General features: G+C 42.0%; 1 protein-coding gene across 1 annotated transcript in view; it reads left to right on the forward strand.

The window, feature by feature from the left end:
• The window catches only part of CABLES1 (Cdk5 and Abl enzyme substrate 1), a 70,086-nt gene that overhangs the window by 14,085 nt on the left and 28,531 nt on the right, over nt 1–27,470 (forward strand). Inside the window, exons 3-4 of the mRNA XM_041477602.1 lie at nt 20,431–20,502; nt 22,752–22,844. Coding sequence (XP_041333536.1) covers nt 20,431–20,502; nt 22,752–22,844 — 165 coding nt within the window. The remainder of the gene's footprint in view (nt 1–20,430; nt 20,503–22,751; nt 22,845–27,470) is intronic.

The raw sequence follows: 27,470 nt of genomic DNA on the forward strand, positions 1-27,470 counted from the left end.
CAGCTTTGTGGTCTGTACCCTGTTGGCTTAATATCTGTCAGAAAATGATGTAAATGTTACTGGCACAGGTAAAATTGAGCTTGTGCTCAGCTCCCCGCGAGGGTGTTGTGAATGGGAAACTGTTGTATATACATAATCCCATTAGTCAATATTGTTGTTCAAAATCCTTTTTTTTCCCCCCTTTCTCCTCTCACAACAAAGCTCCTAGGCCTGTGGTGAAGTGTTTTGTGACACATTTTTGAATGGGCCTTTTGCCCTGCATTCAGTTCTTTAATGCAAGAAGCTTTACCAGGAAACAAGAATGTCTTTCTTCTCTGTCTGTGTTTTTTCAGCTTGGGGTTGTGATGTTGAATATGCAGACAGACACATAAGTCAGATGATCTAAGATGTGTGATATTATGAGTTTATCCATTTCACATGATTAGTATCTGTACTGGAGTTGTTAGGTCTGCATTTCATGTCTGTGCCATCTAAATATGTCTTAATCCTTTTTAAAAGATAGATTTTTGTGTGTTTTAACACACCCTCAAGGCTGTTATAAAGTAAATCTTCCTTGTATTATATTTAGTGCCATCTCTTGAATGAGGCAATTTTTAAAATTAGCTTTTGTCCTTGATAAAAAGCTGTATAAAAATAGAGCCTGATCCTGCAAACACTTGCAGATATGTTCAGTCTTACTTCTCCAGGTAACTTGTTGCCTTTGACTCATAAAAACATTGCCTAAAATAGTCAAATTTGAGTAGTTTTGTAGTTTTGATTTGAGCATGAGCTCCATCAGCTGAGGTTTCTGGAGAAATGCATCGTTAGTCATGCAGTTAGCACCTTCGTTAAGAATACTGAAGTGCGTTGAGTTTTTACAGGATTGGAACAATTTATGGGTATAAGTGACTTCTTTGCACTAGTAGGCTGGTATATTTTAAAATCTTAGAGGGAAAGTTTTGAGATGTTCTTGTAAATGAATGTGTGCAATTAGTTCTTGCAATACTGAAAGCTGAATGTAGCCTGTGAGAATACTGGACACTAAATCTGAAGTCTGTGACAAAAAATCATTTTTATCCAAAGTGGGGTCAAAATGAGATTTTTTTTCAAGGCACTTCATGCTTTAGGTTCTTTTTAATATACTTAATCTAAGAAGACATGATGAGCTGCTATCAAACTTTCCCCAGCTGGTTTTACCTTTAAGGGTTTTGTTGTCTGCATAATGCTGCTTATGGAACAATGATTTTTCTGCCTGGAGGTGCCTCTAGGTGATTTGGGGCAATTAAAGGGATTAGTGGCCCCAAAGCAGAGGCTCACTGAAGCAAATATGTTCAAAATTCCAAGATTTGATTTCACAACCCAAAGTATCACCCTAAACTCAAATAACTGCTGGGTTAAGCCAGTACAGAGGTCTGCCTCTGCTCTCATATTACCCCATGTTGAATTTTTTCAGCTTTCAGAAGTACACAGCTTAATTGATTGAAGGGAGTAGGGGAGCCAGATCGATATTATCCATTTTCAGGGACTCAAATTTTATTCTGCATAAGATTTTAGTACGTTTTTTAATAATGGTTGGAGGCATTAGCAACATTTCTGAGTCATATGACCTAATAAAGGGTCCCATGTCTCCTCTCCATCTTTGTGGCAGAGGGAGTTATTCCAGTATTTCCGACTCCAAAGTCTTCCAATCTGTGGTAGAGGCTTTTCAAAGTTAATGGATTGTTGAGAAGAGGTAGAGATGCTCAGTCCAATCCCCTTGCATTCTGCCATTTTGACAAAGTTTCTAGCTTTCAAGGTAAAAAAAAATAAAAATATGTACCCCTAAGGAGCCACGTAACAGAAGGCAGAAAATAAGATTCATTAAGGATTCACAGGAATCCATGAATGTTTAATATGTTTTAGCTTTGTTTTTGTTGCTTGAACAGAGTCACAGGTCTCTCATGCCTTCCACTTTCAGAGAATCAGCAATGAATACTGAATGCAGCATAAGCACATGCAGTCTTTTTGTATACATTTTCATGGAGATGAGGCTCTCTGGAAAATGATGGATATCACCATGGAAGTGGTAACAACTGTGCCCACTGCAGTGCTGCTTTTAGTGTCTGCCTTGGTCCTGCTGTCACAGGAAGACGCAGCTGCTGGGGCAGCTCAGGTGCCAGAGGCTGCCCCAGGAGCAGGGAGGGCTGTCGGGGGAGTTGCCTCTGCACTGGCATCTTCCCTAGCAGGAGCCAGGGTAAGGTGGATGTGAAACTGGAAAACAAGCCACCACACCCTAATGATCAGCAGTGTGGTTCCTGAGTTTATAGGAGGAGAGAAATGCAAGGGGAACAGTGCATCCTTCTGGCTGCTTGACTCTGTTCTTGCATCCTCCACCTACCCAGTGGTATTTGAGGTCATGGTCTGGGTGTGTGGACAGCTCTTATTCTCTTCTCCCAGAAACTTGTGATACTGAAGTCCATCAAGAGGGACTTCTGAATTTATTTCATTTTTAATTACTTGTATTTTCCAGCAAGGCAATTGCCTTCTGTTTCAAAAACACCTTCTTCTGCATGTGACCCAGGGCCACCATTGCCTGTCACAACAAAACCAGCCAGCTGCTCTGGGGCATACCAAATCCCCAACGGGTTGTTAACCTGTAGTGAGATGGGGTGTCATCTCCTGCTGGGTGGAGATGTTCAGATCCAGCCTGGAGCTTTTTCAGAATTACCTGTTTTGTGGTCATACCGACAGCAGTGCATGTGAGTTTTTCACTGCCTGCTCTTGCTGAAACTTGTCCCAACAGCAGCTGCTCCCTTTGTGGTGGCTGTGGGGCTGACAGCTGCCCACAGTCCTGGCTTTGGGGTATGAATCCAGCTGCATGGTGTCTGATTAAAATGCCTGGGTGTGGTTGAACAGTCTTGGACAATAATACATTCACTGACAATAGTGAAAGTACCTTGAAAACTGAGCAGTGGCACTGCAGGATTGTCCCAACATGTAATATCGGGCTGGGACAAACAGCTGTCCCTTGTACTTGTGAGCCTTATTTGTAAGAATTTGTCTCCAGTTGTTGCTGTAATCTGTGAATCGAAATAAAGTTGTATCTCCTCCAAAATATTCATGAAATTAGGCAATTCCTTGGCCAGCTTCCCAGTCCATAGCTTGGGAGGTTGGTGTTACTGAATTTCCTTTCAGTTTCTGATTTTTATGTGTGTATGGTCTGTCAAATCATTTGTCCACGGAGTCAGAAGTTAGAGTGAGCATCTTTGAGATCAAGATAAATATTTTTGAAATTTAAGACTTGGTTCTGTAGAAAGTTTAATGGACTTTTTGTTATGCTCTGGAGTAGTTCACTGGGCTTCAAATGGGAATTAAAACTAAATGCTGGGAGTGACAGTTGTCTTTGCACAGGATTCTGCAGCCCAGCAAAAGTTGCTGCTTCAGCTCCCCAGCAAAACTGGCAGGGACAGGGTAGATGATTCACAAGAGTAAAGGAGGGTAAGGCTTTTCTGTCCATCATTTTGCAGGACAGGAAAAGAGGAAAAGAAAGTGTCTCCTGTTACACTCTGTGTATAAAGTAGAGATCAAAGCTTTCAGAAGAAATATCAGGTTGGGAAGGGGAAGCAGCTGTTTCCTTCTTCCTCCCACTTTCCTCTTCACTTCCCTGTCCTCCCCCATAGCTGGGAAGGTCTCAAAATGCTGCAGAGATTTGGGCTTAAGACTTTTTTGGTGAGATGTGGATTGTGAGAGTGATTGGGGCATATGGCTTCATGTGATTTTTCCTACATTTCCATTAAGTGCAGAGCTGGGGGCAGTATTCCTGAAGCCTGCCCTAGAGAGGCAGGCTGTTGTGGTGTCATCCTTGTGTTCCCTTGGGAAAATGAAATTTCATTGACATAGAAAAGTGTCTCTTGACTGTTCCTGTTTAAGAATAGGATAGATAATTTGTTGTTCCCTGGTGAAATCTTGCCACCTCCAAGTGTTTGATTACCTTGCAAAATACTTTGAAACTTTTTTTTTTGCTTTTCTGTCCTCCACTGGCTTGTCTGACAGCAGTGGCAGAATACCTCTCCTCCTGAAACAATTTCTAGAGAATAAAATTGAGGGGTAATAGAGGATAGAGAACAGCATGGCCACGCTTCATATGTTATTTGTGATGCCTAACAGAGCTTCTTTAATAGAAGACAATTCCTCTCTGCTGTCCTTGTGTTAGCAGGACACAATCCTACGAGAAAAAAATTGGATAAGTGAATATTAATGAAATCTGTCATTAATTATCACCAAAGCAGACTGAGGAGAATTGGGTTGCATTTTTAGTGGATTTAAACATAACTTTGCTTATGCAATCCTGTTAAACATTGTTGAAATATGTCACTGAGAAAGCTCATTATATTTGCTATATAAAGATTACGACTTTTGGGGGAGATTAAAGTTTTAGCAGCAGCCGCCGTCTTTCTTGTGGTCACAACAGCGACCTGTTAAATGTGGAGCGGGGGGAGGAAGCTGTGGGTAAGCCAGATTTTCTGTCTGTCTGGAAGCACAACATTTAAAGCTGTTAAGCCAAACCAGAGGAAACTCTGTGAACTTTTTTTCAGGAAGCAAAATTCTTCAGAAAGGGGGCATGTTCAAACAGTGGGAAGCATTCTTTTGTTTTCCTGAGTATGTATCATTTGTATCATAGATGAATACGTGTGCCTGTGTGTATAAAAATAAAATAAAATCTAAGTGAAACATTGGCTTCGGGCAAATCAAAATGCTCTGTTCCCCATGAAATATGAGATTTTTTGATTTTGCTGTGAATAGTGTCAAAAATAAAAGCAGAAAGTCAGAGCTGGGTGCACGAGGAGGCAGGGCTGCCTTGGCTCACAGCTTTGGTGAGCTGGGGTGTGTCTCTGGGGGCTGCTGTGCAGACACTGCCCTGCAGGGTATTTTATTCACCCCAACAAGTCATCTGCCAGTCTGAATTAAAGCAATGTCTGCAGATCGATAGCTCTAATTAGACACAAGGCACCTGGTGTAACAGTGATTAAAAATAAGAAACATTATGACTAGTTATCGTACAACTTGCTAGAAACCACTGTATAATGATGGTACATTTGCCATCAGATTAGGTCATGAAGCAGCTTTACTGCAGCTTGGAAAATTAGGATCAAAAATAGTCCTCTGATTAAAACTTGAGCTTTTGAAAGCTCTTCAGAGAAGAAAGATATGCAAATGCAGATGTATGGGAGAAATTAGGCAATCTGGATATGCATGATTCTTGAATTTAAAGAGAGTAATTGATGTAACCACTGTGCTACTCATTTCTCACAGTCACCCTGTCTTAATACAATTAAATGAAACATCAGAATTATCTGGAAATAAGTTGCCTAAAATACAATCCATAATGGCTCAGTATATTAACTTAGGAGTTTCTGTGGTCATGCAGCTATTCTACATCTACCAATGTCAGACCGCAATAGCAGTTTTCTTGAGTTAGATTTATGAATTTCTCCCACATTTTAAAAAACCCCATAACTTTATCACATATTTATCAGCAGTCAAATAATTTCTCTTTGAAACAACATTTGCTTTCTGATATCATCAGGAGTTGGTGTCCTCCTCCTCTGCCCTTTGCTGCAGCAGTATGATTCCATCAACCTCAGGGCATCCGCAGGTCCCTTACGTCCTGTCAGGCAATTTTTAAACACTGGGAAAAAAAAAATACTATTTCAACCAATAGAAAAAAAATGTTAAGTTCCAAAGACTGGATGTGACCAATATAAGCCACAGGCCTGTTTGGCATCTCTGTCTGCTGAGCTTGAAGCAGTTCCAGCCTCTTCCTGTGCCTGTTCCAGGTGCTGCTCGGTGGCTGGGTTGAAGGAGGTACCCGTAGCTGCAGTGAGGAAGGTGTGAGGACAGCCAGCATTTACTGGAGCAGCCTCCTGGGATGCAGGAACAGTTAATCACTTCCTGTGATTGGAGGACTGTTTCGTGCTGATCCCATTGAGGACAGCAGATCTTTTCCTCCCTCACAAAACCCCAGAGAAGCTGATCACTAATCATATGTGTGTTTCCCTTACCTGGCTGGCTGCAGGAGACCTTCTGCTGGTGTGGTGCAGTGGGTGGTAGATGGCTGAAGCAGCACGGTGCCTTTTGGTCACAGCATCAGCTTATTCGTATAAATGAGGCTGTTTTAAACCAATTTGAAGCTATAGTTTGCAGGAGGTCTTTGCAGGGGCTGACCTTTACTTTGCTTTATCTTACTTTGATGTCAGGATGTTCTGCAGGTCTCTGGGGTTAAGTTGTCCATGAAGACAGTTTCTCTGCACATCAAGCAGCTGTGGGCTGTTCTGCATGTAAGGCATCAGAGTTTGATAAGTCTTGATGGTGTTCACTCCTTAAAACCTCATACCCATTTTAGCTGAAATTCAGCACCGTGTTTGTTGACGCCTGTTTACCTGATGTTTGTTTACACCTGGCCCCAGCCCAGTTTTGTGCATTAAAAGCGATGCTCTGTTGAAGCAGATGTTGCCTGTTGTCTGTGACATGGACTTGATTTATGCTACTGATGAAGGGCCATGATCATGGTGAATCCAGCTGCTGCCTGCTCCCTGTGCAGCAGCTCCAGAAACCTGAACAACCTATGAGTGTGGTCTTGGAGAGGAGCAAGGAATTACAGGAGAACATAAAATCAGCTAATGATACAAGCAAGCAGTGTCCAGTAGGATGTACCCCAAGTTCAAACATGGTGTGCCCCAAAGTCAGAGGTCAGCACAAGCCTCCTGCTTATTCAGAAAATTCCCACAGGCTCGGCTGGAAAGGACAGTGGTCCTGGCAATGAGCACACTCCCTCCTAGCTGGGGCAGTCAAATTCCCTTGCCTGTTTATCACTGTTCCCAGTCTGAAGGGCTGATAGAAAGTACTTCCTGATCAGCATGATAAATGGAATTTAGCATGATAATTATGTTTACAGCAGGACAGATGTACTAATGACACGTTCCCTAAAGACTTCAAATGAGCTATAAAAGAATCAAATCTCTGCTGAAAATGCTGGCAGCAGTATTATTGATTGTGTAAGTTACAGCTGATAATTGTCTTGTTTCATTTGAATGAGACAGTCAGCTATTAATGGCTTGTGCTCTGTAATGCCAAAACAGCAGACTGAGGAAAATTTGTCAGTCTGGATAATATAGTTGTATATTAGCAATGTGCCCTAATGGACATACTCTGGTGGCTAGGGAAGGGAAGAAGTGTTACAGTTAATTTCTAATGCTGTTTCATCTCTTCTATCAAAATACTTGTGTATGTGCCTTCAGGAAGAGAACTGGTTTTTCTTATCTACAAATTGTTTGATGTAAGACAATGCCTGCAGTAAAAAAACAAGCTCTCTTTGTGGTTATCGAGGATTGAAATGGAGAATGACTAATTAGCTGTCTTGTTCCACTTACCTCTTCCACAGTGGTGAAATGAATGAAAGTCTTACCTTTTTTTTTTTTTTATGTGTGAGAGATTCCACAGATCTCTTGTGCATATCTGTTAGAGAGCATCCATAAGTGTGCAGTGGCATAGAGATGTATATATACTCTATATACATATAATAGAGACATGACCTGAAAATCTGTCAGTAGTTATCAGGCCTGATTTTTAAAATAGCAGTAAAATGAATTTCAAATTGGAAACCATACTAAGTATTGTACCAGGTTTACAGTTAAATAAAGGTCTTGTATGTAACTAATGGAATTCAAAACCCCACTGCTGCAAATTGAATTACTTTTTGAGACATCCTAATTCATTTGCATTCCCAAAGCACGTTTCATTTCATCTTGGGTAAGTTGAGCTGCAGATAATATCCCAGAGGAGCACAGTTCTCATAGTCCTAACCTACATCCATGCTCTGGCTGATTAATCTGTAAATCCTTCAAAATTTCTCTCCCTTGTTATTACATCAAAGCATGTCTGAGTAAAAAACATGTGAGCAGAATCCTGAAATGTATTCCCATAGCATGAGAAGGACTCTGTGTGTATTTCATTAGGCGATACTTTGGGATTTTTTTTAATGGGGAAACAGGCGGTTGGCTTTCTAAAGAGCGTGAGATGTGTTCCTGGGTTAGCGAAAGAGAGCTGATGGTCTGGAAAAACTGCCTGGAGATGCTTTGTAAAAATTGTCCTTGGTTCCTTGTGACCTTTCATCAACTTAATTCATTGCTAATGAGCTGCAAATTCATTGCAATTCATTGCAGAGCTTTAAAATTGCCACTGAGTCAGATGACAAAGTGCCTTGTTTTATGTTACCAAGAAAAGTCCTCTGACTGAGGGAGGACTAGGCCATAATGCAACTCTGAAAACAAGTTACAGACCCTTTGTCTCTAAAGGCTGCTGGTGGAAGTGCGGAGACTTTGAGAAGAGAAAAGGAAGGGGAGACTAGGAAAACTGAAAGTCTTACATCAGCAGAGGTTCTATCCATGTGTTTGTTCACCCCAGGGAAATGCTAATGTCATTGATTTGTTCCGCTTAGATAGAGCCTTTAAAATCAAATATATCCATTTCTGCATTGGCTTAGTGGTTTTTCTTCCTAAAGCCATATAAAAAGTGCATGTATATAAAGAAATTAAACACCAACAAGAAAAAACACACACACAAGAAAGGTTCTCCACTAAAGAAGAATTAAATATGTTTTTGCATCTACAGTCATGGCATTTGCCATCCAAAGATCTGCCTAAGGTTGTTCCTTAGTATGGCTACAGTACAGCCACAGCACTACTCTTCCAGACCCTGGAAACTGCTCAAACTAGATCATTTCAGACTAAGTCAGTGGACCACACCTCAGCTTTGGAAGAACCAACCACTGCATCAGCTCAGGGCCCCGTGGCAGGTGTTTTTCAGGTCTGGTGTTGTGATTTGTTCCTGTGCTTCCCAGATACTTGGAGGCAGAGACCTCAGGCAGTTGGCTTTGACTGATAAGAAGATTTGATAATGTTGAGTGGTGCTTTTTACCCTTCTGAATGTTTTTTTGTAAAGCTATTGACAAGGGGAGATCCTTCATCAAATGTTGGGATTATGGAAGGCATCCCTGCCTCTCCTGAGCCTCAGAAGAGGAGGAGGGATATGCACTATCAAACTGCCCTGTCCTGGGACTTTAGAGTAATTTTTAGACTTTTTGCCCCCACCTCCTGAGTGTATAGATATCTGAAGTAATGTACGGGTTATATAAACTCATCATAGCTTAAATGTTTTGTTGTTTGTTTGTGACAGGGAGAGCTCTCCTGAGTGTATAGATATCTGAAGTAATGTACGGGTTATATAAACTCATCATAGCTTAAATGTTTTGTTTGTTTGTGACAGGGAGAGCTTGGTAACTCAGGTCCTCCAGACTTCCTGTAAGGTCAGGGTGTGACCCCATTCCCAATTAATCATCTCTACCAGGAGATGGGTTTGCAAACACAGTTAATTGTTGGTTATTTTGCTTTAATGATTGCTTTATCTATTTATTTGCTTATATGCTCTATAGACAAGATCAAACTGGGGGCTCAGTACACGTTTGAAGTGGATCACTGTGAATGTTGGGGTTGGTCAGCCAACCTCTACCCTTCCTCTTTGCATAGTATGAATACAACAAATCTTTTGGGTGTGCTGGCGAGACACTGAAGAAGTCACTGAATCATCACTGAGGTTGTTTGGTACAGCTATCAGTGGTGCTTTAAGGAAGCTGCCTGTTCTTGCATCTGCCAGAGCTGCTGCCTCTGATCCTTCTGGCACAACATGAGGAAACCAAGACAGGGAAATACAGAAAAAGTGAAATCTGTGTCTTGTGCTGCATTCTAATATCAGTCCCCTAAACTGTTGTTAGCCAGCTTTGTCACTGTGAGATGCTATCTTATCATTCTGATAATATAAAGTATCAGTAGACTCAGTCTAACAGAGTGCTCTGGCAATTGTCCTCACTGTTGATGTGTTAATGAGTCTGCTTTTTGAATAAAATGGAATAAAACATTGCAGTTGGAAGGGGCCTGCAAGGATCATCTAGTCCAATTGCCTGACCAAAAGTTAAAGCATGTTGTTAAGAGCATTGTCTAAATTTCATGACCTTTTTTTGTGGGTTTTCTCCCTTCAAAAACTGATTGAAAACTGATATCTCATTGCTGAGTATTTCCTAGCCAGCCAACTTGCTGGCACCCACAAAAATTCAGTTCTCCAATAATTACATAATTTACTAAGCAGGAGATTGCTCAGATTACATTTTGTTACCCAGCACTGTGACAGTATGTGGGGAATATAAGAAAATGAAAGGCCATAAATTTGGGAACCTTTCAAGTCTGCATATGCAGCTGTTTGTGGGGTGGCAGAGCAGCATGTGCTCTCTGAGTGAGTGGGGATGGTGCCCTGGAAAGAGGCTGTTTTCAGCAGAGAGCTGGGGAGGTGCTTTGTAGCCTCTGGCCTCTGCCCCTTGCCATGTGTGCTCTTGGGGGCGTATTGATCCCGGGAAAGGCAGTTCCCCAGCCTGCAGATGGAGGCTCCATTTGCCAAGTCAATGAAATGTTCATTAGGGTGACTGCTGGGTACTCCGTTGTGAAAACAGGTGGGGAGGCTTCTTGGCCAGCTTCTCTAAATACTGGACAAGACTGTACCCACCATACCTTCAAAAAGAGCAATGATACAGCTGCACAACCAAATGTTAGCAGTCTTGTGGAAATTCCTGCAATACTTCCTTACTGAAAGTAGGGGGAAGCCAGGGTTCCTTGTGGAGATCCAATCTCTTAAATGTCACCTTTTAAACCATGATTAGTCTTTGTGAACCTGTGATAGGCTGAATCATGGTATTCAGTCTGTAGCTGGTCTTTCACCTTGCAGAACTAAATGTTCACAGTGGAGTAAACTGGATTTTGAAAACATTTACATTTTTATTAGCGTTCTGTACCAGGAGAGAGTAACTTCAGACTGGGAATGAGCCAACTGTCATAAGCCATGCTGAGCAAAGGACCTCAAAAGAGAGAGAAGAAATTATCTAACCCTTTGCTATCAGCAGAAACCCAGTGGCCAAGTAACAGCATGACTGTGCCCAGTCATGCTGGCAGGGATGGGGGAAAGAGGAGGGCGCTTTGCTTTTCCCAGAGTGAAAAATGCTGAGATCTGTCCCTACTGAAACAAGCAGGGAAAAACCAAGCTCTCCCCCTGCAAGACTCAGGTCCACAAGCTCACTGGTACATTGAAGCAGTTCTCCTGGACAGTGAGGATGGGCCTTTTCCCTAATAATGGACCTTGTGGTACTGTTTTTGGAACATGTCTCTTGTATTGCAAATATGTTCCTTAGTAAAGCATAAGCAAATGCAATATTTTAAGTTAATACATATTTTTGTACTCAAAGGCCTTTGGCATTGAAACTGACCGTGTATGAACTAGCAAGCAAAAAGGCATTAATTCCTGTAGATGTAATAATATTTGAAATTATGGCACTGGACTGTCTCACCTTATCATAGATATCAAAAAGTTAAGATATCTAAGCTGTCCAATATGATAGCTAATCTATGAACAATATGCATAGGCTTGGTCTTCAGCGATGAATGGCCAGGAAAAGCAGGGCATTTACTCTTGGGTGTGTAATGAGGTGCTGGGAAAAGTGCCTGATCCCATGGGTATGTGTAGCATGTGTAGCCAGAACTAAATGCAAAGTAGGCAGCAGTGAACGCTCAGATCGCCATCACCTGTGCCAGCATTCGTATCTCATGCCCAAAATGCCTCATGCTAATAAGCTTTCTCCTATTTGTTCTTTGTGCCCTGCTCACACAGGGGCTTTTTCTTTCTCAGTCAAGAACTCTATTCAGACCATTCACAGTGTCTAGAATATATTTTTTTAGCAGTGCAATTAATTGTATGTTCAGATCTTTTCTAAGTCTAAGAATATTAAGATGTGGGATTAAGGAATATGTTCACCCTAGTTAGCACAGGTGTGTCTGGAAGCCAGGCAGGGGTGTGAGGTTGGGCTGTAGATAACCTAAAAAACATTTCAAATGAAAGAGGAAAAGGCTGGAGTTTTAATTGCATGGTTATGTATACAGGCTAGAATTAAAGTCTTCTTTTCAGATGACTCAGTAGTGCATGTCTGTGTTTCCATGTTTTCTGGTATCTACTGCATTTAGCCTTGACTTGCAAGCAAGTTTGTTAGTTAATTACAGGACTTTGGGTGTTATGGAACACAACATTTTGTGATTTGATACTTTAGAGACTTGCACACACTCTGGCAGTGTGTGGTTTTCTCAAATACTTGGTTTGAAAGTTGATGCTTCATTTCCCTCGGATGTGATGTTTAAGGGACATACTTATTTTGAACACAACTAAATATTCATTGTTTTGCAATGAACAGAGTTTTGTCAGGTATAGATGATACATGAAGAATCTGTTAGATTCATGTTAATCCAACGAAGGCTATTAGGCTGTGGGTTTTACTGCCACACAAGGACATGAAGATGGACAAGTTTGTATGTTCTTTACACTGCTCTTGTATCTGCTTTGGCAAGCATCCTTGTTTTCATAAGGTCAGGTGATTAATCTTGTTGTTTGCTTCTTCCCTAGTTTAGAGTGTCTCTAATTAAGCTGATGCCCGTTCATGTCTTACCATGATAATGTATGTTAGGTTATGAGGTAATGGTTGTTCTGAAAAATGTAGCTATGGCAGTGTTGAGGCATACTCAGAATAAATCACTGCACAGAAGCCTTCTGAAAACTATCACATAGCTGCAGAGTCAGTAAAGTGAAGACAGTGAATCTGTAAATCACTGGATAAAGGTAACAGGATGTAGATTTTTGGCACTTCGGCATCTGTGAGAGCTCTGCGGTGTGTAAATGAATCTTACTGAATTGTGGCTGTAGCTCCTCGTTATGGCTTGGCCAGAGCCAACAGTATGAGGACTGGGTGCAGAGGCAGCTGCCTGCAGAGGGAAGATAGCATCATTGAATCATGGAATTATTTAGATTGACCTTTAAGTTCATTGTGTCCAACCATTAACAAGGGCTGCCAAATCCACCACTAAACCATGATGGTAGGTTTCAAACAAAATATATTTATGGAGAATTGGAAATCCTACTGGGGAAGGTGAACATTAAATGTTCCCCAGAGTTAGCAATGTGGTGATTGCTCTTCTGTTCTCCCTAGACTAAATACTGGGAGTTTTTTCCCCTTCACTAGAGATTTCTTGAAATCATGTCTTCTAGAAAGACTGATAATGTGTCAAGTTGAATTGTGCATGATACTAAAAAAGCCCAAAATTCCAGAAATCCTGTTCTCCCATACCTTCTGTTTTTCTGCACAGTTTCATGTACACATTCACACTGTTACAAATGCTTTGTCAGTCAACTGCTTGCTACTCAGCACTTGTAGTGAAAGTTCCTTATCCCTTTGGAGTGCTGGTAATCTTGATTTTATATTTGATTTAACTAGACACAGATGATCCCTGTGGGGCATTGGGACAGGGCTGTGCTAGAATTTTGTGTGCTAATTGAAGGATCATGTGTGTAAAGCTGCATAATAATATGTGAACAGAGCATTGTGTTGCATTGTGAAAGGTCGGTGGGATACTTCGGTGTTGTTGTGCTTATTTTCTTCATTGTTTCTTAACTTCTTTCCTCATTCTTACTTTATTCTTATTCACATCCTACCTCTGGGATGGCAGTGTAAGTGTTTTTTGTGTTGAGATGTTGTGTGCGGACCGGTCAGGAGGCAGCAGTTCAAGTACTGTGTATTTCAGAGCTTCTGCCGTGGATATTTTGGGAGGATGAGGCTTGGAGGAGCTGGATGACAATATAGGTGAAATGCTGAGTGCAGGACGTTTAGGAGGAGTGTGTAGCATGGAGCCACGTTCATGCCATAGATCTCTGTCGTCTCTTTGTTTCTGTCCATCTTCCTGCTTATGCCTGAAAGGTTGATGGAGACTGTGGAGACATTTGGCATGGCATTATTCTCCTAGTTATCACTAGATTTGAAGGTCTATCTCCTTGCAGTTCATATCCCAAGAAAGCAGGTTGTTGAGAGTCCTGCTAGCTCTGGATCTCTGCTTCAAAGACTTTCTTCACAGCCCACTGCAGAAAGCTGTGGTCTTGGCATGTGTTGGCATCCTGCCTGCCCACAGGTGACAGCTAAATGGAAGGCTCTCAGTATGTTCTCTGTGTGTTTGGGTTGGGCTGCTGAATTAACAAAATAACCCATTTTCCAGCATGTGCCAGATGCTTTTAATTCCCATTGTGGGCAGTCTTGACAATACACTGCACAATGTGGAAGTCCTAAATGGAGTTTGATGTTCTTTGCAGATAATGGCTCTGCTGCGTAATTATGATAGCACACAATTAAAAATGGCTTTATATCACTTTGGGTAGCTCCTGGAAATTCTATTTCCCTTAATAATTTTCAATAGTCTCAGGGTTTGTTTTTCCTGTGTTTGTCTTCCTGTAATATTGGCAAAAGATAGGAAGAAAATGAGCTGGGACATAGGAATCCCAGTAAAAACTTCAGAGGGAGGGTGAGAGGTGACTCATTAGCGGGTCTTTCATCTGGGTTCATGCTGGGGCATGAAGTCAAGGGTCAGGAAGTGAATGGGGATTTGTTCACAGCTGATGTCTTGTATAATATTTCAGAAGAGTGAATTAATTGTCACAGCTTAGCCCGAGAGTTTGGGCAGAGGCCTTCAGGCAGCAGGCTGAGGAGGGGTTGGAGAGAAGTGGCATTTAAGTTTCCCTGGAGTGACAAAGGGGCTGGAGCTGCTGGGGACAGGGCATGGCCTGTGTCTGGCAGCTCTGCTTATACCTATTCCCCTGTCCCCAGAGTGGGGAGAGAGCCAGCAGCTGCACTTCTATTCATACCCAAATCCAAAGGAGTTAAGGAAAAGAATGGCAAATTATGACTTACTCAAAACTCAGATTAGCCTGCAAGATGTGTTTGTAGCCATAATATTGTAATATATAATATACACATATATGTATATATTTTTAAATTTCCTTTTAGTGGGTTGTTTTCTTTTTTCATTCTGCTACATGGAAGCCTAATCTTAGATCTCTACTGAATATTCTCCTTGTTTTCCTTTCACTGTTCAAACCATTTTGGTGCTGGAAGGAACAATATGAAGCCCAAATTAAAAAAAAAAAAAACAGCCCTAGTGTTGCTGTTCCCATAGAGGATCAAGGTGCTGCTCTGCCTGGATTGACCTATAGGAACTGCAAGTCCAGAGTATGTTTTGGTAGCTCCTCAGGGAGTGCTTGCAAAGGACAGGTTGGCTTTTGAGCAAGATGTCTGAGTCTGGAGCTGGCACCTTTCAGATGGATGCAGAGGGAGACCCTTCACTTAATGCCTCTAGGCAGATCCTGAGGTATCCTTACAGGTATCCTGATCTCATTCCCAATCACTGTAAGTTTTATGGTTACTTTCTTTCCACTCCCCTTCTACACCTATCCAGGGTAGTGTTTCTGTGTGTAGGGTACATCTTTTGTGATGAAGGCGCAGTGGAAATAAAGAATCCAACATTTTCAAATTGTTGAGCAGTCCTGTCCTTTTCTGATGCTTCCAAGGCACATTAGTGTAAACACAGCTGTGATTAGAAGGTAGTAGCCCAGAAGTTTCTGTCCCACGATTTTGCCTGGCCACCTGAAGGGAGGAGGTAGCCCAGTGGATGTGGGAACTGCCAACAGTCTTCAGTTCTGGAAATGTCTTTGTCCTCCCAAGTTCTCCCATCAGTGTTAGTGCAGCCAGCAGGTGTTCAGATGATTGGCACTCGTGTGTCCCTTGTCACTGCATCTCTGAAGGGATGCAGTTGTTCCAGACAAAGTGAAGAAGCTTATTCTGAAGGGGTGTTTTTTGTTCTGGGGGCCAGCAGTACCCACGCTGCTGGCTTCAGCTGTTACAGGTTTGTGATTTTAACAGAAGAAGGGGGAAAATTACACACCCAACATTCACAGAAATTAGTTGTATTTGAAATGCAGTTTTTTCTTGCTGATTTTGTAGCTGTGCTAGAAAGTCATTACACATGGATTTATTTTTCCTTATCTCTTGGATTATCATTGGCTTCCTTCCTTCCTCCTTCCTGGATGAATTTATCCAGTGTTCTGATTGCAGCTCCTTCTTTTTCTCCTTTTTTTTTTTTTTTTTTTATCACCTCCTGTCTATGTGGCTTAAGATTTTGTATGTTTAACATAACTGAGCTGAGTATTTTGCAGCAGCTGAGAGCAAAGATAATATTCCACTGACTAATGTGGTGGTTACAGTGAATATGTTTGCAGTCGTCTTGCTTTGGCTATTTGCTGTTTTGGCTACAGACCTGCCTTATGTTATTTTTCCTTGTATTTTTTTTCCCTTTTATTTTATTTCATTTTTGCAACTGAGCCATGTATTAATCTGACTTTGGAGAGGGGAAACGAAGACAACATTTTAGCTTTTAAGAAACTTCCACAGAGATTCAGACAGCTGGTCAAAGATAAATCCAGCATGCTAGCAGGGTCATGAGTATCTTAGAAAACAGCCATTTAAAATACCGTGGCATCAAATGTCTCTCTCATATGGTTTTTTTTCTTTGGTCTGCACTTGGAATTTGATTCCAGGGTATTGGTTATTTCTGGGCACATGCACAGGGAACCAACAGCAAGGAAACAGACAAAAAGTATTTTAGGTAGGTGGAGAAGGGAAAGTGATATTATATGGTTTTTAAACAAAACAAGTCTGTAAGTTGCATGAGACTGTGACCATTGTCCTGCAAGGGCTGATGATTAGAATGAGGAGGTCATCATCTTTCCAGCACTGAGCTGCCTTTTTCTGTAGGGAGCAAGGGTGAGTTTGGTATACCTAGAATGTGGTGATTAAACTAGGAGGAAGTTTTTAAGGCTTTCTGTGGACTAGGAGAAATTAACATTTTTGTTGAAACATCTTTAATTTGGTTATTAAGGTCAATTGTATTTTTTGTGTTAGTTTGACATTTAGTCTACAAAAGTTTTAAAGCATTTTATTTTGAAATTGCATCTACTTAGAGACTTACCCCAAAGCCTGAATCCTGTGTGAGTCACAGAGTGCTGTTTTGTTTTGTTCTGCATATATTCTTCCTCCACAGTAGAATGATTTTCCCATAATTATTATTGAAATAGGGCATTTTAAAACACAAAATAGGTATCAACACAGCTTTACATCAGAATGATGGTGATGTGTGATATGAAACAGTTTGGGTTATTTCAGTGCAAGTGTCTACATATACCAGCTGCTATAGCATGCTAATCAATTTTTGAAAAATAACCCTTTTAGGAGTTGTATAGACAAAGCCTGGCTGCTTGCCTGAAGAGAGAAAGATGATTAATTTAAATACTAAACACCAGTTGAGATGATTAATTCTTAATGAAGTCAGTGGAAAACTGATTTTTCTTGTATTCCCTGGAAGATCCTTTCAAAAGCTTTCCTTTTCCAGAATTGTTTTTTGTCCCTTGTGTGTGGCACAGGATGTGACTTTGTTCACAGCAGGTAGGTTCATTAGTTGGCATTTTTAATATAGTATCCAGCTGTGGAAAGCTTATAAAATACTGGTATTTAGGTCATCTTAATTAGGCCTTGAAATAAAGATTTAAGATAAAGTGGAATAATTGTACATCCTTTATTGCAGCTGAGCTTCTTCAGTGAAAAGAGGATGTGATTCCTGGACAGTATGAACCGATTTCAACAGAGTTGCTCCAAATCCACCTCTCTGGTGTTCCTTTGACAGTGCTGGGAGTTGAAGTGATTAAAACTAATAATTCTGGGAAGAGCTGAAAGATGTGGCAGTTTTCAGCTGGGTTGGGGGCTGGGCTGGATATCTTTGCTCTCACTGCTACCTGTGCCAGTACCTTTTGTGTGTGTTTTCTTCCTTTCTTCCTGGATGGATTTATCCAGAGTTATGCTTGTATCATGCCCTAGTTTAGAGGGATTTCCGGCATCAGTGCTCCTCTCCCAAGTTTGGGTGAACAAAGAGTTCCCCCCATTCCTTTGTGCCAACTCACTTGCCACGTAAGGTACCCAAAACTCTGCAAAAGCAGTACTGGTGAGAATTGGTGCGAGGTTTCACGCCAAGAGGGGTGGCAGTGATTCCCATCCAGCCTATGCTGCATTTGAGGTTAGCAAGCAAAAGTCAGGAGGCAGCATCCGTGGTGCTGGGTTTAAGAAGGTGAGAGCAGTGAGGGAAGGCAGAGGACCCCAGCAGGCAGCTGGGTGAGCAGCTGGTGGAATGCAGTTGTGTGTGCTCCTGCCACCCAGCGCATCTGCCCTGACAGCAGACGCAAATGTAGGATCTTCAAACCCATGCCTGACAAACTATGGGCAATGAAGTTGAGGATGGTGCATAACTTTGGGCGAGAAGACTCTTGGAAAAAGGCTTCAGTGGCAGCTGGAATATGCACCTGGTGCTGTACAGGCACCTGGCATCTACAGGAGCTACAGCGTGACTAATTTGATACATTTAGTATGAAGAAGGTGGCAAGGTTGTACCATTGTTTATATCCCTTTGACTAACAACATTCCAAGTATGCTTTTGGTGTTGTAACACCACAAGATGGGAGCATGCCATTATTTGTGTTATTAAGCTAATGATGTATAAAGAGGCATTAAAAAGCCAGCAGCTATCATGTGCCACGTCATCTACCAGTGGTGCTGGTAGTTGAAACTTCCAGCTTTTGCTTATGGATCAGTGAAACTGAAAAAGCAGGAGGAGCTCCTCCTCCTGATCTGAATTTCTCTCAATAAGAGCATTCCTGTGTCCTCTCTGATTATGGGTGGAGATGTGGGAGCACCCATGGGTGCAGGAGAAAGGTGTTTGGTCTCTTCTTCCTTGTCTATGCCAGCACATCCTGAAATGCAGACTCTTTTTTTAGCATTTTGAAGGTGTATCTTATCTTGCACCAGATCTCCTAAAATCCTAGTTTAGACAAAGCCCGAGGGGATTTAGGTTTGCATATTTTTCCTAAGAGGATTGTGCTTCACACTTAGTTGATCTATAAATTGTTTGAGGGGTTTTCTATGATTTTCTAAGAACAAAAGAAGCTGCAGGACAATTCAAATTGTCCTGAAATGCATTGTCTGTTGGTTAGTGATAGAAATTTGGTGTTTGAATTAATAACAAATTGAATCACTGAACCTCAGGGTTATTTTGAACTGAAAAACATTTTGGTAATCAGATTTGCAGCATGGCTGCAGGAACAGTTGTAGCAGCACAACTGGAGGGGTAAGGAAATTGCAGGAAGGATTAGAAACTGCTTACACTACCAACAGAGAAAACAATTGATTGTAAAAATACAGCCCAGAAATAAATTAATGAGCACCTTTCAAGCATATAGGAGTGCTCATGACATTCTGGAAACTCTTTGCTTGCAGATCAAGGGAGTAAGGCAGCTCAGTGGGAATTGGGCAAGAAACAGTGATACAAGAAATAGCGATAGTCTTTGAAGACTTTTGTCATTCATACTCATGAAGTCACTGGAGAGGTGCTCTGTGCCTGAGCCATGGCCCTGGGGATCGATGGGTGCTGGCATAGCTCCTGCCAGCCGGGTGCTGGGGCACAGTGCCACGGCTCTGCTGGCTGTTGCAGCTGTTTTGACGCCCATCGACGATGGAGTAGCTTCAGTGATTGTCAGCTTAATTTCTCTTTGTGTGCCTGCGGTTGGGCTGTGTCGTACACATTCATTTATGGTATTTACAGTGGTTTTGTGGAGGGTTGGGTGCAGTTCTTGTTTTGTGCTGCTGTCAGGGTGTTTGGAGGTTGTGCAGCAGCAATGGCTGCTAGAACAAAGACTCTACTGGGGCATCTTCCCTGCCTGCTAGAACAGCCAGAAAAGCTGTAATGCTAAGATTTCCATAATTATTTCTTTGAAGGTGGAGGAAGGATGTGACTCAGACATAGGAAAATGGTTTAAAACAGAGCTTAGCTTCACCTGCGCTGCTCATGGGAATGGTCAGCGCTTCTGTTTAAACTGCTGCTTTATAACCAGTGTTGCTGGTACTATCATCTTTCATCTCACTTGAGACACTCCTCACAGGAGTGATGAGATGAACATCGTGGAGAAACAAGTGGCACTTGCTTAGTAGAAAGTGCAAGGGGCAAAGAGAAGTGCCCCTGTGGCAGTGTGAAGGACAGGCAGTCTCTGTGGATCTATGTCTGCGTTATTTTGTCAGAGCTCTCTGCTTGTAGCATTGCCAGCTGTACTGCAGCATATGTGGGACTGTGTTAGATGGGTGTTAAACCCTTGGAGGAAGGGGAGCACAAATTGAGGAGGAGCTGTTGCAAAGCTGAAACTTCTGCTTTGCTGTAGCAGCTTGTATGGAGTAAGTTTGCTTCTGGGTGGAATCAAACCGATCAAGATAAGCAGAACGGAACAAAATTTATTAATATCCAAAGGTGTGGCTTGGCTAGTGGAGGGTGGTTTGTGATCTTTACTCAGTAGCAGCTCTGAGGACTTCCTTGTGCCCTCTAATCAGCAGTGATGTTTTGTGTTCTGCTTTCTCTGCAGACGTCGGCTGATCTCCCAGCGATCTTCTCTGGAGACTCTGGAGGACATAGAGGAAAATGCCCCACTGAGGAGGTCATTTTATTTACTCTCTTTCTGGCTTCTTGTCTGTAAAGCACATGCATGGGCATGCTTTCTCTCCCTCCTCATGTTGAAAAGTAACTGGGTCTTCACATTAAGATATTCTTCATAGTGAGTAAAAGTGTCGAAACTTCACACGCCCTCTAAGGTGGTGGCTGATACAAATTGCCCATTCCCTGGCTTTAGGTCATTAAACAAAAAGGCAGTATTTAGATGAAATGTCAGGGATTAAAATGCCAGATTTGATTAATAGAAAAGTTTTGTTGTCACCAATATGAATGACTAGCCCCTAGTCAGTAATACCCTAACATCTGTGGTACATTTAAAAAGTATGTACAGATGGTTTAATACAGTAAGTTTTTGAAGACTGCTATTTTTAATGAATTTTTACTGTCCATTCGCTCAAGCACATGCAAGCTTATTTTGGTTACCAGCATTGCTGTCTGTGTGTCGGCTGGTAGGTTTGTGACTGCTACCCCACTAATAAAACTGCTCCCATCCTTGTTATATTGGCTGCTTCAGTGTGGTTTGATTTGTGCATCTGGGAGACCACAGCTTCCTCCTCTGGGGACCACAGTAATTTGTCGCTAGGCAATCCTCTGGGGTGATGGAAAATGGAGCAACTGCTTAACAGTTCAGAAGCTGGCTGGTCGGTAATCTGACCAGTGCATGGAATGCTTCCAGGTCAGCTGTTCGGCAGGACAGCAGCCTGGGTTTGAGCCTGCCTCTTTATCTTAGGACCTGTAATTCAGCTGGTTTATATTGGTGTTGAGCCTACATCCTTGTTTATCCACATGCAGATTGGCTGTCTCTCCTTACCTCGAAGCAAAGAATAGCAGAGGCTGTACCGATTGGCTTATTACCAAAGCTTGATTATTTTTACAAAGCTCACTGTTGCATGCTTACCAGCATGTTATGAAGTGTTCCCATAAGTGATTCAAACATGTATAATTTGTAAAAGATATAAACAAAGTATGGTTTGCCAGGCAGTATTTTTGCTTGCTAATTTGCAGAATTGGTGGTAGAATGTCTCTCTTGGTGCCATTTTCCTGTGAAGAAGCTAACAAGGCTAATTGCAATCAGAGGGTGAGGGAATCTCAAGGCCTTTGCTAGCAGGAGGGAGGCAGAAATGGTAAAGTGATGGGGTGCCCCTCTCGGGGTGTGCCTGTGCAGCATGATGGTGTTTGGGTACAGTGGTAGGGACTGGCACAGTGGTCTATGGTTTCAGTCCAAGATAATGACCTCATGGGCTTGAGGAGCTGCTGAACTCTGCCCGTGCAAGGAGAGGATGGAAAAGATAGGTTAGGGAAGCTCATCCATGCACTGGCAGAGGATGCTGGTCCCATAGGTGCCACGGAGGATGCAGCAGCCACGGTCCAGCCCTGGCTGTGCTGAGAGCACGGGACTCATCTCCAGTGCCTGCGAGCTCTGCCTCACCCTGCAACAAAACAGCCCTGAGATGAAACAGAGAACGCTTTCACATGCACTGTGGTTTCAGCTGATTAGAAAGAGCAAGGGTGGAAGGCAGGGGGAGGATATTGCTGTTTGTCTCATCTCTCCTCCCTCTGGCAATTTCTTTCTGTAACTGCAATTTATAAAGCGCATTCAGATGTAAAATAGATTTAAGGCTTAATGTTTTGAAGAATGATTATTTTTTTCCTGGGGTAGTTAATTTTATTTTCAGTTGTTTTTTTGTACTGTCAGGAATGTGGAAAGTAATATTTAGAGTTAAAATCAAATAGGAATTATCTTTGCAAATAGGAGATTGTAAATCTTTCTAAAATTGAAACAAGAAAGAGCTTCCCTCAATGGCTCCTTTATCAATAGCTGAGGAGCATACAAAAGCGTGGGTGTTGGTGCGAGTGGGGAAAATTGCATATTTACTAAGTTTTGGTTTGGTTTAATTTTTTTTTTTCTTCTGAAAGCTTGGGCTAAGCTGTCATGGCAGATTACAGGAAGTTTTACTTTGCTGAGATTTTTTAAATGATTTTTTTTTGGCATGAAGGGAGGGGGATGGTGCCTTTTCTCATTATTATTTTAAATATTTTTTTTTCTTTGAGCTGTCGTGTTTCCAGACTTATTGTCTTTATTGTTCTTGCTGATTCCTAACACAGGGTGACTTGAATCATTTGTCTCGTCTTTCCTTCCTGCTTTTGTGTAGACTTCTTGGCGGTACAGCAGGGAACTGAGAACTTTTTTTTTTTCTTCTCCCTCCCCTCCCTTGCAACTGATTTACTTTTCAGATGTCGGACACTCTCAGGATCACCCAGACCAAAGAACTTTAAGAAGGTTCATTTTATCAAGAACATGCGGCAACACGACACCAGGAACGGCAGGTACTGTGCATGCAGAGGCTGCTTCTGCAGAGGCAACCCATGGGATGTGAGGGAAGGGGCAGGATCAGCATCCCCCTGCAACAGCACAGCCATTGCCACTCACCACCTAATGGTCTTTCAAATAATCTCTGAGGGTGCAGGCTGCAGTGCATGCTCTATCCCCCAGGGAAGTATGTGTCAATGGAAGTGCTAGCCCACAGATTTCAAGACCTCCTTAATACAAATAACCTGCAAAAAAGGAAAATCTGTGATGGTGTTAGGGCAAACTAGGCATAATCTGGTTGCGTTTCTTCAAGGATGTTGCCAGGTTCTAAGTGTGAGAGGGGCACACAGCTGAACCTGCCTGGACCAAGTTTAGCGATGGTTCAAGGATACTACCAACATCTCTTAGTGGATACAGCATGCTGCTAAATGCTCAGACAAGGATGGTTGTAGCAAGATGAGACAAGGGATCCTGGTTTCTGTGGTAGATGTAGGCAAAGTGGCTTCCAGGGGGTGTGTGAGAGGTGCACCTGTGTCTGCAGCACGCCCTGAACTGGGATGTGCCCAGGTTACAGCCATAGGCACTGGTGGGACCTGTGCAGCAGCCATTGGTTGAGACCTGGCTTACTGCAAAGGCCTATTCCCATCAGCTGAAGGTGTATCCATCAGCAAAATGGGTTCTCTACTATGGTGTCATCCAGCTCAGAAGTGAAACTGCCTCCTTCCTGCTTATAAAGAGCATACCTGTCCTCTCTGATTTTTCCAAAATCAGTTTCTCCCTGTGCCTCATAATTTTTTTTATTCTTGTTCTTCCAAATCTGAGTCGTTTTGAACTAGGCCACCTGAATAGGTTGCATGTAGGCTAAACTATCCCAGTGAGAGCTGACCCTTGCACATGCCTGTTCCCATAAAACTGAGAACCATGGCTGAGAACCATGTATGCTCTGTTGGACTGATTTGTGCCTGTAGCCTTTGCCATCAGACATGGAACTGTGTCAGTAGAAATTCTAACATTGCATTGAACCACAGGTTTTATGAATTGAATTCTGATACGTGTTACTTGGCTCAAGAAAAATTTTCTTCACTGTTATTCTCAGACATACAATTGAATGCAGTGAAAGGTAGTAATCAACATGAATGTTGTGCAAGGTGGCCCTGAGAGATTTTAGAAACAGCTTTTACATCCAGCTTTAGTATCAAACAGACACATGCAGAACTATTGAACTGTTGACTGTTTTCTCACTAGATGCTGCTTATTGTCTTTATAAGAAATACATGTGGAATCAAACACTGAAAAGCAGCCCTTTAATTTTAGTCCATTTTGAGCATAAGTAGATATATGCTCTGAGAATTACTCACAGCAAAATATACTTACATGGTATTATGGAAATTCCACAGAGAAAAATTTCTGAGATGTACAAAATCTAGGCATAAGCTTGATAGAAATAATACCTGCAAAAGAATGAATAAAGAGTTGATTTGTAAACTCCTTTCTTGATGTTTTGCAAAGAAGTATTTGTAGCATATATGCAATATTTTACCTTAATACATAGATCAGTCATTATGTCTGACAATGGAACTGAATATTTTTCTTGCGAAGAAAGCGGTGAGAAAGCTTCCGTTATTCAACTGGCTTCTTATCTTTATCAGCAGACACAGTTTTCCAGAATATTTCCACAATCATAATAAAGATCTCTTTATCTAGAATACAAATACAGTAAGAATGAGAGACACAATTTTGGCAATGGTTTTCATCCTATGGTCGTAGAGCCACAGTGATGCTAACTAAAAATAAAATGCAGAGTTAACATTTGTGTCACCCCTATGTCTAGCAGTAAGTAATTTGAGTGCAGACTGTTTTTCCCAGGGATCTGGATGTAGTCACTGGAGTTAATAGGCATTCTGGATTAAAAGGACCTTTAGAAATACAGGTGGATCTACTTTGTGTATTCATCCTAAAATCAACAGTGGTTTTGAGTATGTTAAGACCTTTGAAGCTGGTGTCCTTTCCAGCTGCCTGTGACACAGAGGAGCACAGGTGTTGTAATGGATAGCAAACACTCCTGCGGCTCCTTTCCATGCCTGAGACCGTGTCCCAGGTGGCTCATGCGTGGTTGTGCAGGCTAAAGATGCTGAGCTGGGCTGGAGTCAGGCTCTGAGCTCCCTCTGAAACCCCTGACCCTTCTGTCACAGCATGTCAGTCTTCCACTTAAGATGAGGAACCCAGCCTTGAAAACATCTACACGGAATATATTTTTGGGTGGTGAATTTGATGACTGGGCTTTAAGATAGCCATTACTTTCAGAAGTTGTTTCACTGGCTTGTGACTGTGTCACAGCAAAGAAAACTGCAGTGTGAGTGATAGCTCAGGGCTCCTCTCTCCAGTAGCTACCCTTGTTTGTGTCTCTCAACCTGTAAGGTGATGTGTCTTTGTCCTGTGGCACTGAGAGCTCTTACCATCTCAGCCTCAGGGGTGACATGTGTTGCATAAAGATGCACTGGGTCCAGCCTTTGTCAGTCCTGCAGCAAGGCAGGACCCGCTGTGGTTAAAATAAGAGTTCAGCTATTTATCACAGAGAAAAAGCTCATATAGAAAAACACACAGACTGGAGCTTAATCAGTGAGTCCTTGTAAAGCTTCCTGTTGATAGTTCTGATCACTGGTTAAACCGGTTTCTTTGGATTCCTAGGTTGTGGCTTATTAAAGGAGTTGGAAAATTAGGGTTCCTAGACTATGCTAGCAAAGCAGTCTTGTAAAACAGCAGAAAATACATTTTCCCATTTAAAGACAAAGACAAGTCAGCCCTGACATACAAACTAGCTCAGGTAGGCACCAGCATATAGTTTTACCCACTTTTCTGTGGGTTTTACCCACATCAGGATTATTGGTGATATCCTCCATAAACACTGAAGCAGAGGATTAGCAAAAAAGAGCCGCTGAAATGGCAACCTGAGCCAGCTGAACAAACGGTTACTGGTGAGAATGGGACAAGAAGGATCTAGAGTTATCATATATAGCAGGTATAAAAAGCAGTAAAACAGCATACCTCTCCCACCCCCATGCCATTGCTTTCTCAATTTTTTTTGTTAGCAAACACGCCTGAGTGAAGGCCAAACACCATCATGAAATGTCTTTTGCTGCTCTCTTAATTGCACACACATGCAGACTAAGAGGTTAATGATTGGTAGCACCCTCACAGTTCATGGTAACTGTCAGCCACCTTCTAATTGCCCTTGAACTTCTGAGACTCCAAAATGAGGGCTGCTACCCTGACAGCATCCATGGTTTGTGTATTACCTTTGTGTGCAGGGCAACAGAGCCCTGGCAGTCAAAAATCATCAATCAGGAATGAGAAAAGAGACTGCAATATTCCACATGTATATATGGTATATGTGATGTATGTCGCATTGCCTGATGGCAGCCTTTTGGTGCAACACAATCAAACCTAGACAGATGCTGGGGAAAGCAGACATTATTTTCCAGTCTATAAAATTACTGATTCTGTTGAGAGCTTCGTGCTCATTAAGGTTTTTTGCAGTATACACTTCATAAAGAAATTGGAAGATTAGCTTTTCTGGCCTTTTGCACATTGTCAGAATTCTCTTGCAAAATAATGGTTGCTCTATAATAATTAGTTCAGAGCAACCATTTCAACAACTTTTCAGTGAAATGTGAGAATTAAAGAATGAAAACCTTTTTGTGAAGTGGTTTTAAACATGTCTAGGTGGCACAATTTGAATCAAGGGATGTAAGCACTCTCACACAGCTTCTGAGATTACTGCTTCAGAGATGTGCAGGATTGTAGATGCCCTTTGTTGAAGAGTTGAAATCCGGGAAAATACTTTTCTCCCATAAGCAATAATTTGATTTTCTTGAGCAGCAATGGACTTCCACCACAACTTCTTCTCCAAAGCATACTTTGTGGCAAGTTTCTGGACTTTCTGCCCCAGCAAACCATTGCAGGCCTTCAGAAATTTTTTTGCTTCCATGCATGTCATGAGACCTATACATAAAATGCCATTTTATCCCTCCATGGTGAGTATCTGGCCACTGCTTTCCCCACTTCCTTTCCAGTCCAGCTCTTAAAGCTGTTTTGCATCACTCTCCCTTGGCAGCTTTGCCGATGAGGTTTTGTGGCATCCTAGCAGTGGAGGCCATGGGCTCCTCTCATGCTCTGCCTGGGAGATCTTTGTGTAAAGAGGATCTGCTGATTTATGGAAAGAGAGGCAATACTTGGGTCCCAAGGGAAAGAAATCTAAAAAAAATAGAGGCTGGGCTGGTGCTTTTTATTTCCTTTCTTGTCTGATTCCTTCTGATACACACAGTTCTATGGTAACTTCCTACTGTTGTCTTTGCTTGTGGACATGGAAGCACCAGTTTGTTTTTCTTTTAAGTATTAAGAGTTGAGTGGTATTTTTAGGGAGGTGTAGGGCGTTGGTGGAGGAGCTGTATTTCCAGAAGCAGCCAGAGGGAGGGGGATAATATGCTTAGTGGGTACTGTGGTTTTCCGAATTCAAAGATGCTTTCTGATGTCAGCCTCGAAACCTGTGCCAAGTTTCATACATCAGCAAACAAGGCTTCCAGTGAACAAGCAAGCTGTTGTGAGTAGCAACCATTCAGCAGTAAGCAGTGGCAAGCACAAAA

Source organism: Pyrgilauda ruficollis, unplaced genomic scaffold (assembly GCF_017590135.1).
Source record: "Pyrgilauda ruficollis isolate IOZ18807 unplaced genomic scaffold, ASM1759013v1 scaffold41, whole genome shotgun sequence".
Lineage (NCBI taxonomy): Eukaryota > Metazoa > Chordata > Aves > Passeriformes > Passeridae > Pyrgilauda > Pyrgilauda ruficollis.